General features: G+C 48.6%; 1 protein-coding gene across 1 annotated transcript in view; it reads right to left on the reverse strand.

The window, feature by feature from the left end:
• Positions 1–496: 496 nt before the first annotated feature.
• Positions 497–20,965, reverse strand: part of APCDD1 (APC down-regulated 1) — a 34,204-nt gene continuing 13,735 nt past the window's right edge. Inside the window, exons 3-5 of the mRNA XM_019418490.2 lie at positions 17,550–18,081; positions 4,043–4,364; positions 497–2,576 (exon numbers count right to left, since the gene is read on the reverse strand). Coding sequence (XP_019274035.2) covers positions 2,125–2,576; positions 4,043–4,364; positions 17,550–18,081 — 1,306 coding nt within the window. The 3' untranslated portion in view covers positions 497–2,124. The remainder of the gene's footprint in view (positions 2,577–4,042; positions 4,365–17,549; positions 18,082–20,965) is intronic.

Here is a 20,965-nt window from a genome sequence, read left to right on the forward strand (position 1 = left end):
AGTTGTAGCAGGCCAGGGAAGTCTAGAAGAGCCATCCTTTATTTACTTACTTCTTTCACCAAACCTGGAATTTACACGTGGACCTGCCCGCTACTAACTTCCTAACCCTTATGTGTGTTAGCACGTCGTAACCAAGATAAGATGTGATAAATGTGGGGGATACAGCAAGTGACAGGCATACACCTAACTGAGTTGGTAACTTGTGAATAAATTATACTGGCCATTCTCTGTATAGAGTATCAGAAAGTGATATGACCACATGAATGCCACCTTGTCCCTAAGACACATATACATACACATACATTATATGCATGTTAATACCTATGTATTTGGATATAAGTATGTGTGTGTGTGTGTGTGTGTGTGTGTGTGTGTGTGTGTGTGTGTACTTTTTAAAAGTGTGAGCAGCTAAGTCTAGGTGAATGGCTGTGAATTAAATGGCTATAAATCTATCACTTTTATGGCAAATCACTGAGGTATTCTTTAGCGGTGAACATAGTTTTCCACATAATTTTATTATATCCTTTAAAGATAGCATTAGTATTAAATAGATCCACAGGCAAAATGTATTCTGTGGGAGTACTGTTGACATCTTTGTTTATGAAACTTGGCAGACATTTAAGTTAGTATTTTCATTTGAATAAACCCCCTCAGTATGCACCACAACTTAAAATATATTCTAAAGATAAAGCACTTTGGTGCTCCATGCTATCCATTTAACTTATCACCATCCTGAATGCTACAGCATTTCATAAAGTTAATTTTTAAATACAAGTATGACTCTTGACCTTGATCATGGTTTGATGCTCACTTCCGGTCGCATCCAGGCTTTCAGTGACTTGCTATTTCCCTCCATCAGTCTCTATTAGCAATAGCACTTGGTGTGCAGACAGCACCGTTTGTAATAATCCAAAGTAATGGGCAGACGTGACTCAGGCGCCCTCCCAGGGCCTGTGAGGAAGACGCTCACAGATTCTGTAGAAGGTGACCCTGAGACTCTCTGCCACACGGCCAAGGCAACAGCAGGACAGAAATCGAGTCAAGCTGGCACGTCCGATGAGGAAGCGGCTTTACCCAGAGCCTGGGTTTCACACGAGTCGAGGGTCTAGTGCAGCCCCCGTGAGGGTGCCTTCACTGCACTCTCTGAACGGCCAGGCCCCTTAACAGCAAAGCGTGGTCTCTGAACAGTCATCTTTGAAGGCAGCAGAGATGGCAGAGTGAAGATGTCTGGTCGCCCCTCACCAGAAACACCAGGAGCCAGGACGACGGTCCCACGAAGAGGCAACTGTGGAAGGAACAGGCACTTCCTATCAGTAAGGTGGCACTTAACACACTGTGACCATCCCGGAGGTCACTGTTCCTGTCTGTACTGCTTTTGATATTTGCTCAACCGCCCTCGTCAACGGGGCAGGAATAAAGCAGTGTGCGTCCTGCAGCCACCCAGAAGCCGAGTCTCCTTTCCCCACCAGTTAAAACAATGATACTTTAAATTATGTTGAAACTTTAATTCCAGATACTTTTGCACTCAACATCTGAAAGCTTGGATTCCCTCCTTTTTTTTTGCATAAAGGCTGTCGAGGTGGTTAAGCTAAACCCTGTGTCTTTCCCTATGTACATATCTACACCCAAGTCTCTTCTTTATTAATGAAAGGTGTCTTGATTGCAGTTCCAAACCAACTCCACACTGGATTCCCAGCTCGTAAAGCAGTTGAGGGAAGACAGGAAGCGACTGCGGTATAGTGGCAAAAAACACCATAGCTTGATATCCATTTAAGTTTAACTCGGAAATTTAATAATAATTACAGGGAAGAAAAGAAGAGGACTTAGCTGTCACCCTGCCCCCTCTACCACACACACTAGCTCGACACTCTCTGCGGTCTTAAAGTGCAATTACTCTCGAGAAGGCACCCAGGCCTGGGATCCCATGGACAGAGTTCAAAGCAGGAACTTCAAACAGCGCTGCTCAGGACTCAGGCCGGGAGGGAGGGGGCCGGACAGCAGAAAAGGAGCCACAGTTCTCGGCCATTCAAGTGCATCACAAGAAGTGTCCTTCCTTTTTGTAAAGAAAACCTGTAAGTTGTAAGGAATCCTGGTGTGGAAAAATATACAGCTTTTTAACAACTTCTATCTGAGGACGTGCCACTGCAGGAGAGTCAAAAGGCCAGCAAGCACGGCCAGGAGCAGGGGACGAGCGCTCCTCCCTGGCGCCCGGCTCCCATACTGGTGACCCCGGTGGTCCTCGGAGAAGTCCTCGGCTCTGGGCGCAGAAGACGCACACTGGACTAAGGGCATCTGATAGGAGGTGGCTCTCTTCTCAGGCCTGTCCGGACTGGACCCGTCGCTGGGCCTCTGGCCGTTGAAGAGCAGATAGCGGCCGCGGGCATCCTGCTCCATTTTGAAGATCTCGTACTCGGTGTGAGGTAGCTTGATCCCCAGCGCCACACAGCCGTTGGTGTGGGTCACGTCCTGCTGGACGCCCACCTGCCAGGAGCCCTCGGCCCCACACTCGTTCCCATTGAAGACGTTGAGGAGCGAGGCTGTGGCCGCATCCATGGGGGTGACCTTCATGTGGTTCACTGAGAAGGAGAGACGACAGGGTGGTGACTCTAAGGGGGTCGCGTGCGGTGAAGAAAGCACTCTGTCTGCACAGGCCACCTGCTCTAAACCCGACCCCGCGCAGCCACCCACCTGTCGCGGCCTCCCTAAAAGCATTCCCCAGTGGAAAGAGTTCCACGTGTTGGTCCGAATGACCATCACATTGAATACAATGCAGGTAGACTGTATCTGGTGTATAAATGCGGAGCCCAGACTGTGGTTGACTGCCTGTTAGTGTGAAATCAAACTGTCATGCAGAGGGTCTCCAAGGAGTTGTCTTTGGGAACACTGACTCTTTGGGATTGACAGAATATTCGACGCAAACTGGAATTTTATTTTTATGAAAGGTTTGGAGGTTTTTAGTTTTGCTGTCATGTCACACACCTATACTAATTAGCGGTCTTGGAAATTAATATTGGCCCATAGATCAGGCAACTAAAAAAATTAGGCTGAGAGCAAGGAAAATGTGAGTAAACGCATTAAATAAAAATCCCAGCGCTTGGAGAGGGCTGTTTTTGAAAGACCCCAGGGGATTATATTTTATGTATCCCAAGGCAGCTTCGGGGTGGAATCAGACAGAGACGGTTGTTCTCTTGGCCAAATCTAGCAAAAGGTCCATATTTCCTGGAGAAACTCTTTCTCTCTAAGCGGAGGGTTAAGATGCCCTGGGACTTATCTGGGTCAGCAGAAATACTTCACATTAAAAAGACTGAACCACGGAATGCCATCCTAGAAGGGGTCACACCCAGTTTCTGGGCCACCTCTCTTTTATTTGTCAATGACATGACTGACTCCATCTTAAAAAGGTGTACAAGCTGAAAAGATTCTAGAAATAGAGGCCACAAGGCCTCCCTTGCGGATAACGGCCTGGTGAATTTCACCCCTCACCGTACCTTCCTCGCTTAGGTAATCATTGCAAATCTCAAACCTCCTCCCCCCAAGCACATGACAACTCTTAAGCGCGTGACAAACTCAGCGCTGGAAAGGACAACTGTGGGAGCACCTGCGGTGTGACTAACACTTGCTCTTTACCGCCCACTCAAGAAAGCACACTGAATGCAGCAAGTAAGTGTGATGTTATCACAGGGGCAGCTCAGAGTCGGCATGAGCTGTGCACAAGAAAGGAAACATGCAGACTTGAGGCTTCATTACTAGGAGAACATGCTCCTTGACCACATCTGACACCGTGCACAGCGGGGTGGGCGGCTCCAGCACTGTGGCCCATGGGCTGAGCCACCCCTGTTGGCCCCATTCTGAGCAGAGAGGACCTCAGAGTCTGCGGCGAATGATGAACTTGAAGCAGAAAGTCCTCCCTAATCTCTCCCCCAACATCTCTACCAGAAGAAAAGCCCTTTCCCTCAGGCTCTGCCTGAACAAAAATGTCCCCAAACTGCCCACTTTCTCACCCGTGGGGCTGCTCCCTTGGGAGTCGAGGCGGGAGCCCTACCTTTGAACACAAACTCAGTTCCTCCCATGACCCTGGAGGAGTGCACGCCCCGGCTGTAGCGGCCCTTGGCATAGATGGTGAAGGTGGGGTGCTTGCAGACGGGGTCGGAGTAGTGGTAGTAATGCCCTTCCCAGGTGTTATTGTTGTCATGGAAGATGAAGTGGCGCGTGAGGAAGAGGACTTCGGGCCGCACCTCGCAGCGCTGGCTCACCCACTCGCCGTGCAGCCCGACAGTCAGGTCGGCCTTGGGGGGCAGGAGCGGCGGGCGGTGCTCATCTGACCGGTGGATGATGCGGCAGGCTATGCAGGCGTGGTCGTGGTTCTGGAGCCAAGAAACAAACACACGGAGAGACGTTTGTCTTCATGACAGAGCAGCGCACACAAGCTTCCTTCAAGTGAGGCTCACCAGTGGGGCCGGGCAAGGCACCATTACTAGCCACCTGGGAACCCAAGAGAGCTACACCCTTGGGCACAGACAGGAGGGTCGCGGTGGGTGTGTGCACGCGCTGGTGTGGGCTCAAGAGTGCACCTGTGAGCACCGACATCAGGGACTTGTCTATTTCAGCCGCGATGTGTACTCTCTTTAGAATGCTATCACACGTCCTGGACACTTGACTTCAGAAAGGCGAGCCTCATCTCATACCCGTTGGGACGGCTACTCTGAGAAACATCTGAGCCTAACAGTGTTGACAAGGGTGTGGAGAAATCGGAACCCTCGTGCACTGCTGGTGGGAATGGAAAACGGGGCAGTTGCTGTGGAAAAGAACTACCGTAGGATCCAGCAACCCCACCTCCGGTTTATAGTCCGAAGAACTGAAACCAGGGTCTTGAGGAGACGGCTGTTCACCCGTGTTCACAGCGGCGTTATTCGCATGGCCAAATGATGAAAACAACCCGATGTGCACGGACGAGTGAATGGATAAACAAGACGTGGTTCACGCATACAACAAAATATTATTCAATCTTGAAAAGGGAAGGGAATTCTGACCCACGCTACAACATAGATGAGCCCTGACGACATGACGCTAAATGAAATAAGCCAGACACACTTTGGCTCAGGTCACGATCTCACGGATTGTGAGTTCGAGCCCCGTGTCGGGCTCTGCGCTGACAGCTCGGAGCCTGGAGCCTGCTTCCGATTCTGTGTCTCCTTCTCTCTCTGCCCCTCCCCCACTCGTGCTCTGTGTGTGTGTCTCTCCCTCTCAAAAATTAAGTAAATGTAAATAAAAAATAGGCCAGACACAAAAGCACAAATAACCGTACAATTCCACTTCTAGGAGGGACCCAGAGTGATCAAAGTCAGAGACAAAGGAGAACAGTGGTTGCCAGGGGCTGGGTGGGGGGAGGGGCGGAACGGGGAGTTAGTGTTTGACGGGGACAGAGCTTCAGTTCAGGAAGATGAAAAAACTCTGCGGATGGATGGGGGAGATGGCTACACAACGGTGTGAACGTACTCCATGCCACCGAACCAGATACCCTAAAATGGTTAAGATGGAAATTCTGTGTGAGTATTTGACAGTTAGATTTTTTTTTTCCCACTAAAAACAATGATGAGACACACAAAATAACACACACAAAAAGGATAACATTCTAATTGCTGGGATAACAAGGGGAGCTGTGTAGTAAAGCAGGGGTCCTTTCAAAGGAAGGCATAAAGGAGGAGGCCGGAAAGAGGGCGAGAGCAGCGGCCTCTGAGAAGTCAGCACGCACATCCATTTGTGTCTGCTGGCCCCGAGGTTTCAAGGTTTATGGGCTCTTCATTTGCTTCCTGCTTTATAGCTTTAAGCCACTTAATTAGTGCAAGATAGTTGCGGCTCTTCCGGGACTGCCTCCCTGTTGCATTTGCTTCAGAACGCTAACAGAGCCTCGGGGACAAGGGCCGTCTGTTTAGGGTTGTGGCTTAGAAAACCTCCAGTGAGTAGAGGTGGCCAGGGACTGCCAGCCACATAAATGCTGTCTGCCTAGACGGCTCAGGGCGCCCCTCAAAATGCCACGGTCTAGAAGACAGCAGAGCTGGGTTCTTGAGCACCCGCGCCATTGCCTGGCTATCTGACCTCAGTCAGAGGACGCCTGTGTGCCAGGGGCTGCCTGCCCCTGGCCGTGGGGAGCGTCTCTTCGGAATTCTCCCTCCCACACTGGCTGTGGCAAAGCGGACAGAAGCACGAGGCAAATCTAATCAGTGCTGTCGCAGGAGGGTGACAGTTGTGGTCCACTCTCAGGGGGACAGCTCCCGGACACCGGCCTGGGGCTCCCCCAGCCACGGGGCCCAGGGTGTGCAGCTGCTCACTGGTGCAGCCCCAGGCCTGAGTAACAGGGACTGGCAGGCACTCCCAGGAGGGCACACACGTGTTTCCCAAAGTCAGGAATCCAACTTCCCAAGGCCTTTTCATTGCCAGCACTGACACAGCGTGATGTTCCTGCGCTTGTTTGGTTAAGTGCTCGGATGTCTCCGAGAGCGAGGGAGCTGCCCTCCCTCCACATTCTCCTCCAGGGAGAACTCAAGGCTCACTAACTTGTCACCGTGCTCATTAGAGGAGCCTAGAGTTGTCACTGAGGGGAGAGAAGGCTTCCTTTGCTAACACCGATTATGGCTTGTAGATGGTAAGATCAAGTGGGCCGCCACAGAGTGAGATGAAGGCCAAGTCCTCACTGTGTTGGGGTCCCGATGCATCTGTTACACATTCTGTGCACAGAAGGAGAAGTTCTGGCCAGGTCCTGGGAGCCACGGGCCAGCCCCATGCTTTCAGCTGGTGACCTTGGGCAAGTCACTAATCTCTATTCCAATGTCCTGATGTGTAAAATGGGGGTCATTCTACTTGCATAACTGCTGCAAGAAATTAGCAGTAGATTAAGATGGCTCCCACTCAGTGCACCCAGAATCACTTTGGGGAGAAACTTCTCAGATAAGCCCCAGGGAGCTGGATCGCAGGCATGCATGGCATTTGACAGGAAGACTAAATAAAGGCATGTCTCCCACTACAGGTGCAAACACAGGTTAGGGTGGATAAGATAAAAATGTAGTTAAAGCACCACCGAATGCAAACTGGTGCAGCCACTCTGAACAGTATGGAGGTTCCTCAAAAAAAGAAAAACAGAACTACCCTATGACCTAGCAATTGTACTACTAGGTATTTATCCAAAGGGTAGAAAAATACAGCTTCAAAGGGACTCAGGCATCCCCATGTTTACAGCAGCACTATCAACAATAGCCAAACTCTGGAGAGAGCCCAAATGTCCATTGACTGATGACTGGGTAAAGAGGATGGGGTATATCTATGCAATGGAATATTACTCAGCCATCAAAAAGGATGAGATCTTGTCATTTGCAACGATGTGGATGAGCTAGAATGTATTATACTGAGCAAAATAAGTCAATCGGAGAAAGACAAATACATGTGGAATTTAAGAAACAAAACAGATGAATATACGGGAAGAGGAAAAAAGGAGGAGAGAGGGAAATAAATCACAAGAGACTCTTAACTGAGGGTTGACAGAGGGAGGTGGGTGAGGGATGGGCTAGATGGGTGATGGGTGTTAAGGAAGGCACTTGTTGGGATGAATACTGGGTGCTGCATATAAGTGATGAGTCACTGAATTCTACTCCTGAAACCAGTAACATGCTGTAGACTAACTAAAATTTAAATAAAAAATAAAATAAACATAAATAAATAAAACAAAGTACCACCAAATTCAGTAGTTTTGTCATTATGTATTTTCTTAGTCAACTATCAGGAGGGGAAGAATCCAAACTTCTTACCCTGGAATGGGGTTCTGATACTCAAAGTCTGGGGTGCAAAGTGAACATAATGTCTGTAACACATATGAAGAGGAAGCAGCCTCTTAACTGCTAACAAGTGTCATCATGACCAGCACCTTTACCAAACCATACCTGCTGTCCCTGGTCCCCTGCCCCTGCCCCACACAGTCTGAGTAAAACCAGCCCAGTACTCAGATCCAAATCCCTGAGATTTCACAGACAGGACAGCAGAGTTCTGGTGCCCGGGCCTATTACAACAAGGATGCTGAGCTGTGCGGAAGACGGCTCTGGAAAGAAAGAGGACCGTCCAGCCTGGCCCAGGCTGTTCCAGAAAGGTGCCATGGTAGCACCTGGAGTCCACTTGGCATTTTTAAGAATAATGGGGCAGGGTCCTGACCTTTGAGATGGGGACCTGGAGGAAGAATTCCTGTTTGGCAACAGAGAAAAGCAGGCCACAAGCAAAGGAAGCTCGCCGTCCAGGAGTTGGGTCGGTGAGAATTTAGGGACACAATGGGAAGAACCTGGCCCTTAGGTATTGATCTTGCCAAATTCTTAAACTATTTTAATTGTGGTAAAATATACATAACACACAACTTGCCATCTGAACCATTTTTAGTGCACGGCTCCGTGGTACTAAGTACATTCACACGGTTGTGCAACCATCACCACCGTCTACTTCCAGAACTTTTTCCATCCTCCCGAATTGAAACTCGGTACTCAAGAAACAACAACTCCCCGTTCTCTCAATCCCAGCCCTCGACAACCACCCTTGTACTTTCCGTCGACGCTAGGTCCCTCACACAAGTGAAAGCATACAGAACTTACTGTTTTTTTGTGACTGGCTTATCTCGCTTAGCGCAATGCCCTCAAGGTTCATCCGTGCTGCAGTATGTTGTAGAATTCCCTTCCTTTTTAAGGCCGAATAGTATCTCATCGTATGTATGGACCACACTTTGTTTATCCATTCATCTGTTGACGAACACTCCATTTTTTGGCCACTGTGCGTAACGATGCTATGAGCACAGGTGTACAAGCTATTTAAGACTCCACTTTCAGTTAACTCTGGGCATGTGCTCAGAAGTGAAATTTCTGCATCACACTGTAATTCTGTGTTTAACTTTCGGAGGAACCACCATACTGTTTTCCACAGCAGCTGCGCCATTTTACACCCCCACGCACGGTACACAAGGGTCCCAATTTCTCCACATCCCTGCCAACTGGTATTTTTTTTCTCTTTTTGATAACAGCCATCGAAGGGGTATGGTGTGCTGTACTTTGATTTGTGTTCCCCTAATGAGGAGTGATGTTGAGCATCTTTTCGTGTGCTTATGGGCTATTTGTATATCTTCTTTGGAGACGTGTCTATTCAAGTCCTTTGCCCATTTTTTAACAGGGTTGCTTTTCTGGTTATTGCCGACTAGTAAATTTTGATAACAACTTTTGAGAAGGCATTAAAAAAACCAAAGATGTAGCAGACAGGGGTGGGATTTTTGACCTCTCTGTGGATATTATCACCAAGAGACCAGTTTTAGTCATGGTTAGGTAAAGGGGAAACCACTCTGTTTTATGGACAGATTTTTAGATTTTTGTGCTCTTCATTCCCACCATCTTTGGCTTGAATAAAACCCAAAAGACCTATAGGAACAATAATGGGGAAGCAGAAATTAAGACCTACACACTGTATTGGCTCTAACGTTTCTCTTTTTCAGGATGCTTTCCTCAAATCGCAGCTCTTCAACACTACTAAATGAGAAGTTTTTCGACATGAAGACTCATGTGTAGTATGGAATATCACTTGCTTTATGGAATTGCTCTCTTTTTTGGTCCACACTCTGATACATGATTCTCCTCTGAGAAGCTGTCAGTTTGTAGGCTCTCCCACTGGGCTTCTTTCTACATCACTCCCCTCCCTGATTCTTAGAAAGGGCTGCTTTGAAGTCTGGGTTTCTGAACACAAAAGATCCGAAGGTTAAAGCAAAGGGACCAGAATATGTCTCCTTGTTACGACTCTTTCCACCAACCATAAAAAGCTTTAATTCTGAAGGAGGAGGGGAGAAAACAAGATCCCTATGTAATTAACATCGTAAAAGAAAACAACCAAACTTACTCTAAAAATGAAAGATAAACCTTCAACATCATAAGCGAGCAATGTTCTAGGCAAAGAGTGGGGTTTTGCCCACTCTGTTCTCCTGCCCAGCGCCCTGGCAACACGTCAGCTAAGGGCAGCTTTGCACACACAGGACATTTGATTCTGAGGAGGTTCAAATACACCATTCCCTTAGCTTTACAACCTCTCAAAGAGACCACGGGGACACTTCACAGATGAGGCCACCAAGGCACAGAGAGATAGAATAACGTGGCCCAGATGACTTTACAAGCCAAAAGTAGAATCTGGAGCATAATTTGGTCTTGGGCTTTGCTGAGCGCTACACCCTGGCCCCAGGCTGTCTCTAAGGCTGAGGTCCTGCAAAGAACAGATGTCTCCCTGTCAAGGACTCGGGTCCCTGGGTAAAGGTCTTCTCTGGCCGATGACTGATAGGGATTCTCTAGGCTTTCTCTCGTTCCTTGCCAATATTTATTTCTGGAGAGCCTTGGTCCGTCGACAACATTTGCTGACAGTATCCACTTGTTTCCAGCGTCTTCCCAGAATGGAAGAAATTACTTGATATCATCTTGCTGTGAACAGATCAACTAGAAAAGCAGGATGAATAAAACATTTCTTGGTCTAAAAGTTTTGCTCAAAGAGGAGGAGAAATGGGCACAGATGATGGAAAGTTCCTTTCACAGAGTTTTCTTCCATGGGATAAAAAACATTCATGTTTCTCAGGAAGAAACCTGCCAATGACTGAAGCTGAAAGCTTTTTTATTTATTTATTTTTTTTTACAACTCCGAATCTCCACACATTTGATTAAATTTCTACTGTAGGTATTCCTCCACATACAGACTTCCCAGGACCTCTCCATTTCACTGGAGAACAACTTCATCAAGCCTTTTGAAACTAAGACCAAAGTACTCTCCCTTTCTCCGACTTCCTGTGACATCTGGGGGGAGCACGGAGGGTATGATAAAGGTTCGAGAGTGACAGCCTGATTGCTTGAATGCGGTCACCAGCTATTTAACAATATGAATAGATTAGGCCAGCATTCATCACAAATGAGAGCTGACCACCTTGTGGAAGGGGCCTCACTGGGTGCTTTTCAGATCTGGGATCCCAGGAGTTCATGAACTTGGGCTCATTCTGACCACCTCAATGAGTCATGATGATTCTGCTTTCAGGAGGAAGCAAGGGGAACAGCCACGGTCACACCTGTTGTGTCTTACAGCAGCTTTCGGGGCCACAAGCGGTGGCTGATGGTGCCCACGAAGGGACGGGGGATGGAAGGCAGATGGAAGAACACAGGCCAGGTGGGTTGCTGACTCTCACGGATCACATCTGTCTCCCGAGGCAGAAGTCAACTCCACACTGTCTGCATCCTGGAGTTTAGAAGGGGCACATGTTTGGGGGTGGGGGGTGGTCTTTGGGAGCAACCCTTCATTTCCTAGAACGGCGTTCTCTAAGAAGTCTAGAATCTGAGAGGTTAGCCCACAAACGCCTTTCCAGTTTGCAAAACATCAGCAAATCACACAAAAGACAATTTTGCCTCCACCTTGCCTACACGTACACACTATGTACAGACTCAACAGCCAGATGTAAAGGGCCCTAAGAGGCTGGTTCTTTAAAACAAATGACTTCAAAAACGTTTCAGAAGAAAATTTCTCATAGATGTTTTTGCTTGTTTCTTCTACTCTTATCAATTTAAATTCATTTAAATAGTTGAAGTAGATTCATTGTAATAATTAAATTAAATCTGCTGTAAATCCAGCAGACCCCAAGGTCTGGCCCATCCAAGGGTCCACCCTCCTTCCACTCTTCCCCCAGAATGGGCTTCCTACAGACTTTGTGGATGGTTGATTTCTGGCACGCCCAGGCTCTCACTCCGTCCTCTGGGCTCTCTTGCTTTTTTTTTTTTTTTTGCTTTTTTAAAAAATTTTTTAACATTTATTTATTATTGAGAGACAGAGACAGACAGACTGTGAGCAGGGGAGGGGCAGAGAGAGAGAGAGGGAGACACAGAATCTGAAGCAGGCTCCAGGCTCTGAGCTGTCAACACAGAGCCCGACGCGGGGCTGGAACTCATGAACCGCGAGATCACGACCCGAGCCGAAGTCGGATGCTTCACCACCCAGGCGTCCCTCTCTTGCCTTTTAAGGGCTGAAATGTTTACCACTTGTTCCGTCCCTGACAACAAGTATTTCCTGGTCTGCTAACTCTTTAAATAAAGCAACCTTGCATGTCTGTTTATCTGCTGAAACACTCTGGAGTCGAGAAATGTAATGAACTGTTTCTGCAGTAAAAGTGTATGCCAGGAGCTGTGAGGCAGAGCAACTGTATGGCATTTCATACTTTGGCCCAAATAAAAGGTCCACACAGGCAACCCTTTCACAGTCAAGACCCCATCACTCAACCCCAGTCATCAGCTCTGTCTTCCCTTATGATGTGCAACATTTGCTGCTTTATAGTAGACACCCAGCCCCGGCGAGCTGGGCCACACTTCTCTTTAGGATTCATCCTTAATGCGAGACGGGCTTTCCTAGGTCATGACTCCTTGAGCTCTCCGGTCCTCTATCACCTCTTCCATTCCCTGTCGCCTCCACGAAGCCCGTCTCCTTTCCCTACGCTGGCGGGAAGAGAAGGAACACGAGATCTTCCACAAACACCATGCACGGCTCCCTCTACTGTTAGTTCCGTGACACCCACTCACCCACCCGTCCGGGGTTCCCGCCAAGCACATGCCTAAGGAGGAGCCACTTCCCACGGCACAGCCATCTCCCGGAGCTGGCCCGAGAAGTGAGCTGCCCACGGCCCTGGTCCACAGTCTCTCTGATGTCACAGATAGCAGAAAGTCTCTGTATTTCTCACATACTCTGAAAAGGCTTGGAAAAGCAAGCTCCCTCAAAACCGAATGCTCGTTCACAGTCTAGAAGTTTCTACAGAATTCAGGACAGAAAGCCCATGAGTATTTCCTTCTTCCTTTTCAGTCCTCAGCTACTCTTTAAAACACTTCGGTGCTTGTCCTCCTCCGATGTGCTATGCATGTGCTGGGGCAGAATACTTGAGATACACGGCTTGAGGAAAGTTGTCTGGTTTCAGACAACCCCTTTGATTTACGACCCTGTGGCTAAATCAGTGCAGGATTTTGGCGAAAGACCAATTCCATTTGCTTACAAGTCTGATCCTGAGGCTCTGGCGTTTCCCGGGCAATCATTTGCTTTTAATTACTATTTGATTCTACCACTGAAAGAATTCGGCTGGCTAACCCTTCAACTGCACAAAAAATCTAGGCAGAGGGTGACAGCTGCCCTGATGTTAAGCTCAGTTCAGGCAAAGCCTCTTCTTTCGGGGTTATTTTATGCAGTCCTGATTTTTCGTAGCAAAGGGTAGCCAATTTCATCCTGAAAGAATCCTCCCGGCACACCTGATTCTCTTCAAAGGCAATGTATTTGCCAAAGGATTCTGAACCTCACAGCAAAGCTGTATAAAGCTTAGAAAAACAAGTTGATTTAAAGTTTCTATTTTTACACGGTGTCCCGTTTCCAGAGGGGCTGAGACTAGTGGTTTCAAACTCAATTTAGCATTTAAACTAATTTTCAGCCAGGTCTCTACGGACCGGCAATTAGGGGGAGGCAAAGAGTTCAAAGAGGCGGGTGGCGGGGGGAGTGCGGTCTCTCCGGATGTGCTCCCAGCCCTCCTCCTTCCCGTTCCCAGCGGGTGAGGCGACCCGCCACTGGCCAGCAGGCAGGGAGCACCTGGGGCTTTGCCTGCACCGAGTCTGGAAAGGCACCAATGGCCAAGTCCGTTTATTCTTCTCGTAGCTGTCCTGGGGAAGGATCTAAAAACTTCCTGAGGACCTGGCGGCATGCTGCAGGCCAAGACGTTCAACGCCAGGGACAACAAGAGAAGAATGGGCCCTTTCAGCTCCCAGAGCCACACAGACCTCACTGGCCTTCGAAGGACGCCCCTGGCCACGCGGGCTGGCAGTCGAGGCGGTGGACAGCACGCATCGGCCCTGGACGCCTGCCTGGGTCCTCCTCCCAGCCCTGCTGCCGTCTTTAGCTGTGGCCACTGCACTCCTCTGAGCCTCAGGGTCCTAACTTCCCCAATTCATTGTAAGTGTGCATGGTGATTCTGTTTAGATAATATGGGTTCATGGCACAAACTGCAAAAGGTACAAAAAGGTATACAGTGTTGAGGCTCCATCCAACTGTCCTCCAACTGTTCCCTTCCCCGGAGACAATCATTTTGTTTCTCACGTCCCCTTCCAGAAATACTGCCCCCTCTGTAAGCTTATCTTGTTCTCCCTTCATTATTAGTTTTACACAGTGGTATCATACTGTTCATACTCTTCTATACTTCTTCTTCCTCCACCCCTTGCCCGTCCCCTTTCACCCTCCCCCTCCTCCTTCTTCTTAACAGTACTCCCAAGGTTCTTTCTACCTTTAAAATTTCTTAAATCAGGGCATTAGGATTGGGGCTTAAAGGATCTATGTCTTAAGAATCTGGGTAAATGTCCTCACAATTGCCTTAGCAGGGGAGGGAGCAGAAAATGGAAGGAGATGCTTCATAGTGAGTCATCATCAAACACCTGGAGGCCCGTGGTCAATGTCATCCCTCTAGGAGACACCTGCCCAGAAGGGCTACCTACTCCAGGAGTGGGGAGAAAGGAGCATTGGTGGAGGGCCCTTTCCAGATGGCAGGCAGCATTCCGCACACCAATCCAATCGATTCTTATAGTCTTACTACTTTATAGAAGAAAAATTAAGGCTTCAGAAGGTCAGATGACACAACCAACACCCCGCAGCTGATGGACACAGAAGAGAATTCCAGGATTGGCTACCACCTCCGAAGTCCATATTCTCATCAATTTATCCAGACAGTGTTAAAAAAAAAAAAAAAAAAAGCATGTCGCCCACTTTTTTGTTTACAAAAATCCTAAGGTCAGCCTTACAACTGTCATCCTTAGTCCCTGTGCCAATGGTAATAACTCACAGTCAAGACATTTTTCCTCCAGGAACCACAAGTGTGTGCCTTTGCCCTCCCAACAGACAGGCTCTGTTCAGTGAGTCGACTGACAGCACGAGAAATCCCTCCTACAGGTCTGGGAAGGAGTGGGAGAGAATCTTCCAGAGCTGCACGTCTTAGGGATACTGATTTTACCTGTCAGGCCTCCTGATGAGGCATGCCACAAGTACCACAGTGAATTCAGAGTGAGGGCGTAGAGGTAAGAAGAGAAAGGTGTTATGGTTAAATCTGTTTTTCTTTTCAGTCCTAAAAAGAGCCTCCATAGGCATCTGAAGCCGAGGGAAAGGAATCTGAACCTGAATGTGTGCAAGCTATCAGCCCAAGGTCAGGTGCAGACAGCAGAGCAACCAGACTCCAGCTCGGGCAGCTCCAGGGCTGCACCTGCCTCTTCCTGCAGCAATTCAGCCTCCTCCCTCGGACTCCCTCCTCCATATTCAGTTCCCTGCCTCAATGCTCCTGCCTCTTGGCTGTCTGTTGTTGAGCAGTGTCTCTGCTGGTGGGTGAGCAGGCCACGAAAAGGACTCTCTGTGCATAGCAGGTCTTCATAAAGCTTCAGAGTGGGACCCGGTTGGCGCTCTTGGCTTGCATAAGGTTTCTGGATTATCTGTGGGCCATTTTGATTCATGACATTCTTACCTCTCATTACCATAGATAGTTGAAGAGTTGGCTAGATTGTACTCAGAGAAAGCCAAACGTTTGGAGGAAAGCTCCTTTCCCTGCTGCTCTTTCACACCAGAGATATCAAGAGCAGTTCTACTCATAGGGCAGCCGGTGGCTCAGTTGGTTAAACGTCCGACTCTTGACTTCACCTCAGGTAATGATCTCACGGTTTGAGAGTTCGAGCCCCACATTGGGCTCTGTGCTGCCAGCATGGAGCCTGCTTGGGACTCTCTCTTCCCCTCTCTCTCTCTGGCCACCCCACTCACATGCTCTCTCTCTCAAACTAAACAAACATTAAAAATAAAAAGGAGGGAAGTGCTGTTTAGCAGCAGCATTCAGCACCGCCTCTGGATGACACCTCCGCCTGGAAGGGTCCCACGATGGTACTGGGAGCCTGTGACTCCTAAAAATCTCCCCAGAAACCGCACCCGTGCCCCGGTGCCACTGTCCTCTGGATGCCTTTGTGTGATGTGCATTTGGGTGGAGCTTCAGCTTCTCAGCTCCTCCCCCATCCTGAGGGGTGCTGGGGGATCCCAGGCAGATACTGGGACGAAGGCAGGCAGGAAAGGCCACCCTCTCCCTCACTGCCCTAACTCACTTCTTCCTCCTCAGTGCATCTGGCACCTTATGGCAGGACACAGTCAAGCTGTGAGCCCAGGGAACGCTGGGTCTGGGGCCCTGGGCCCTCCGTCTGGCTTCACCTCACACGTGGGGACAGTCCCTGGTGAGACGCATCTAGAGGAAGCAGCCTCCGCCAAGTGGGCTTCCTCAGCAGATTTCCCACAATTATAATAAAGGCGACTTTCATTACAGGAGCTCACAATAACACAGATAAATAGAAGATAACACCAAGTGGTCTTTGGCAGGGAAAGTACTCTGGGATATCTCTACCAGTCATAAATGAACTCAAAGGACTAAGAAAAAAAAAAAAAGATGAAAAATAATGAGTAAACTGTCAAACAGAAGTCAAATGGGGCCCCTCATTTAGAAAATCATTGTTCTAGAGAAGATTCCACAGAAGCCAATCTGATGCAGGGGAGCACTGGAGAAATCTCCCCTGGCACCCTCTCCGCACCCCCTCCCTGTCTAGAGCTTCCCCAACTTCTGCGGTGGAAACGATCATGTTACAGGCTGACACGGATTCTGAGCCCATGGGAAGGAAATGCTTTGTGAATTCCAAATATAATTACTGGACTATCATTCAAGAAAAGAACATTATAAGGTTTTAATTGTTTCCTGCCCCCCTCCGTCCTCCCTGGTGATTACAGTGACTTTACATTTCACTTAGTCGAATGGAAAGAATGTGGGGTCTGGAGAAAGAGGGCTGGGTTCAAGTTCCAGTGCAGAACCTCCCTAACTGGGTGACCTGGGGCAAAAGACAACCCCTTGAATCTCTGCTGCCTCTCCCTTCAGCCCAATAGGGTGGCGACATCTGCCTCAAGGGGTCGTTGTGAAGACTGACAGCAGTAACGTGGGTGGGTGTAAGACCACAGCCTTACAAGAGCCCTGTCGCTTTCCCTCAGGCACCCCTCTGCCTCCTCCAGGGCTGGGATCATTGCTGTCGTTGTCCCTCCCAAGTGTGGTTATAACATCTTCAAATTCCCTTTATGCTTTCCTCTTAGAATCAAAGAAGATATTCCTGGAGGGTTAGAGCTAAACAGAGCCTTATGAATCTTCTAGAATAACCACCCCAGGAACCCCTAGCATACCAACAACCCCGCTACCACCACTCATGTCAACAGGAAAACCACAGCCCCTGGCCGCAGAGCAAGGTGGTGGCCCAGCCAGGCCTCCTGCTTCTGCTGCGCGTGCCTCCCCGTGCAGCCCTCCACATCTCCCCCATGACGCCGGGTGCTTCCTCTCATGGGGCTCTTTGGGCCCCACTGACACGTCTCCCTGCGGGCCACTCATCTTACTTAATAAAGAACAAACAGCCCGCAGGCCGGGAGGGCGGTCAGCTGCAGGGTACCTTGGCATTCTGCAGCGGGGGCTGGTAACTGGACGGCCGATAGAACATCCTCTGTGAGGCATCGGTGTGGATGTCCCCGAGGAAGAGCTCCTCCACCAGGCGGTCCAGGTTGTGCTGGAGGTACTGCTTCTCCACGCGGATGAGCTGCAGCTCGTGCATGGCGAAGTTCACGGCCTTGGTGCACTCGCAGCCATTCTCTTCTCGCCACAGGTCGTAGGGCACGTCCTGCACCCAGGGGCCCCCGGCGGGCACGAAGCCGGGGCACGTGTGGTTCACCAGCTGGCTGAGCCTCTCGGCGACGGCCTCCGTGTGGCAGACGACCTGCACATTGTGCAGCTGGTAGTCAGCCTCAGTGCCCCCGCGGATGATCCAGGAGGCCTGGCGCAGGCGGACCTTGCCCCGGATGACGAGGGTGTAGGTGGGGCTCGTGCACCTGTTGCCGCCATAATAGAACTGGTAGGCCTTGAAGGTGTTGTTGTGGTAGAATCTGTAGGACCTTGTGATGAACTCTGGGCCCGACCTCACTTCACAGCTGGAGGAGAAAAGGGGAAGGAAGGCATTTTAAAACCCAAAGGCATGCGGAACAGATTCGTTACCCTGTCAAGAAATCATGGTCATGATAACAAACGTTTACTCGGCCGGACATTACTCTCTGCCTTCAGAGACACCAATTCATTGAATTCTCACAACAACCTCTGAGTAAAGTAGTACTGTTTCCATTTTACAGCTGGAGAAACCAAGGCACAAGAGATTAGGGAATGTGCCCCAGGCTCCAAAACCAGCCAGGAGCAGGAGCAGACCAGGAATCCAGGCAGTCTGGCTGCAGGTCTGTGTTCCTAATCTCTCTACACCACATTCTTTCATTCATTTCATGAACAAGCCAGGAGAGCCCAATCCTGCCAGCCTCACTTCCACCTGGGGGCCTGACTGCAGACAAGTGTCTTCCTTTCTGGTGGGATGAGGGAAGAGTATAGTGCCGGCCTATGAAGGAAGTATCCTTATGCTAGTGCAAAAATAGTTGATTTCCTGAACAATTCCCTTTTATGGACCTTGTCTAGAGCAGGCAGGTGCTGGATGTCTGTCATCCTGAAATGGAATCCAGTCTGGGGAGAAGTCACTTAGAGGCACTTGCACATTCACCCTCCCATCTAGTGAAAATTAATTTTCCCTCTCCTGGAAAAACAAAGGGTCCATTAGTGAAAAAGCAAAGCTAACATAACAACAGATATAAGGGTTCCTTTCGTCTGTGCTGACAAAATGACAATGATAAAATGGTTTTATGCTGTGGCTTTAGATAAATGCTGGATTCCTAGGCCAGAAATACTTGGACGAGGTCTACAGGGCACAAATGGCTCACAGGAACTGATCACCGCTGTACCTGTGGCCAGTTCCTGTCTCTGCAGCACAGCCCGCACCAGAGAAATGCTGGAGAGTTTCTTCAACACATCGGCCAAAGAGCCAAAGACTCCGTCCTCTGTAACCCTCTGCTAGATCCCACTCTCAGTTATATCATGACTTACATGTCATCAGTTTTGACCTTATAAATCTGCTCCAATCTGTGATATGTATATACATATATATATATATATATATATATATATATATACACACACACATATTTTTTCATATATATATACACACAATGTAATATCAGAACTCAATGTGATACACAATATATCATATATCATGTTATATCTATAGTATTTACTATATATTATTTATAATAATTTTGGTTTGAGCAGATCCAGCATCGCTAAATCAAGCAGTGGGGCTGAAATCTCAAAGGCCCGTGCTTCTCAAAATTGCTAACATTTCCTTTTTTTCAGCTCACACACTGGAGAGAGGTAAACATTACTCCAAGCGGGCACCTCCCTCTGGGGAGGGCGGTCAGTGAACGTCCGATGAGGGTGCATGCACAGAAGGCACTCAGAGGAACTCGGTAGAGTCTGCAGAGAAGGCTTGGAAGGAGACAGTCGTAAGGCTCCTCCCCCCCTAGGAAGGAGGCTCCCTTTGGCGTGAGTGGTTAATGCAGTTTAACTGCTCATCTGGGCACTGGTGGTGGTGTGCCTCGGGGGGCCCCAGAGCTCGGCGCTCTGAGCATCTCAAGTCCTCCACACTCCATGGACCCACCACCTCCCTCACCTAGGCCTCCTCACCGCTAGATGCACCTGCTGCGTCTTTTAATTGGTCACCCTCACATCACTTTTCTACCACTCAGCCAGGGTGCCCGTATGAAAGCATGGTCTTTGCTGCAAACTCATCAAAGACCTTCCAGTTCTCCTCTTGGATGGTAAGTCCAGTTCGGACAGACGTGCTGTGGCTGGCCTTGCCCGCCTCAGGAGCCTCCTCTGGAGCTGTTCTCCCCAGATCAGACACCCAGGTTTACTGTACCTCAGCTACAAGGATTCTGGGTCAGTTCTTTCTCCAGCCCAGCCTTTGCTAGTTCTTCCAGATGGAAAGCTCTTCCCCGGGTCTTTGCACAGCTAACAACATCCCAGCTCAAGTGTCCTCTCCTTCGGTAGCCTTTCCTGACCCCACCCCCATCCTAAAATAAGGTCCCTGGTATTCCCCTTTAGCACCTGTTGTTTTTTTCCCTCTTCATAGCACTTCTTTGTATGTTTATTTGAAAAATTCCTGAAGACGGGGACCATGTCTTGTTTTGTTCACTGCTATGTACACAAAATCTAGAACAGTACTTGGCACACAGTAAATAGTTATGCAATCAATAAATATTTTTTTGAATAAAATGATAAATTATTAAAAGCACATCACATTCAGGCTGTGCAAATATTTACCATCTCCTTATTTTAAGAAACCCCACCTTTAGAAAAAAATAAAACCTCTGGGTCTTCATCATCTTATAAAATTCCTTTTTTGTCTTCTCTGTGTGCATTTGATCCCTCCCCAAGGTACCTGGAGGCTGCAAGGGAGAAGTGATTAGATCCCAGAGTGAGCCTTGTTAATTCTCAACAATTTAATGGGTAGGGGAAAAACTGCAGGTCTGCCTCTAGGCTATTTTTAAAAGCTCTAATGGAAGATAAGCCAGAGCTCAAACTGGGATAAATCTCAGCTCTGCAACCTGGAAAAGAGTCCAAGATATACGCCCTGGCTAGTAGAGGTAGCCTGAGTACTTTTTCACGTACTCTTAGAACCCTGAAGCCGTATATTAAATTACCAGAATATGGCTAGAATATTTAGACCATCAGAACCTTGCAAGTCATGTTTCAGGGTTGGTGAAACACAGACTCCTAATTTCACTTGCTAATGGTTTCTTTTCATACACGAGTGGTCCCACAGACTTCGGTAAACAAGGACCCATTCACTCACACCCCTTGGTTAACAGTGGTACATCTCTGCTTTAGCTAAGATTTCTACAGTACTTAGCTCTGTTTCTTTACCAACCAGAGTTTCAAAGT

Source organism: Panthera pardus, unplaced genomic scaffold (assembly GCF_024362965.1).
Source record: "Panthera pardus isolate Hobbes unplaced genomic scaffold, ASM2436296v1 HiC_scaffold_15, whole genome shotgun sequence".
Taxonomy (NCBI): domain Eukaryota; kingdom Metazoa; phylum Chordata; class Mammalia; order Carnivora; family Felidae; genus Panthera; species Panthera pardus.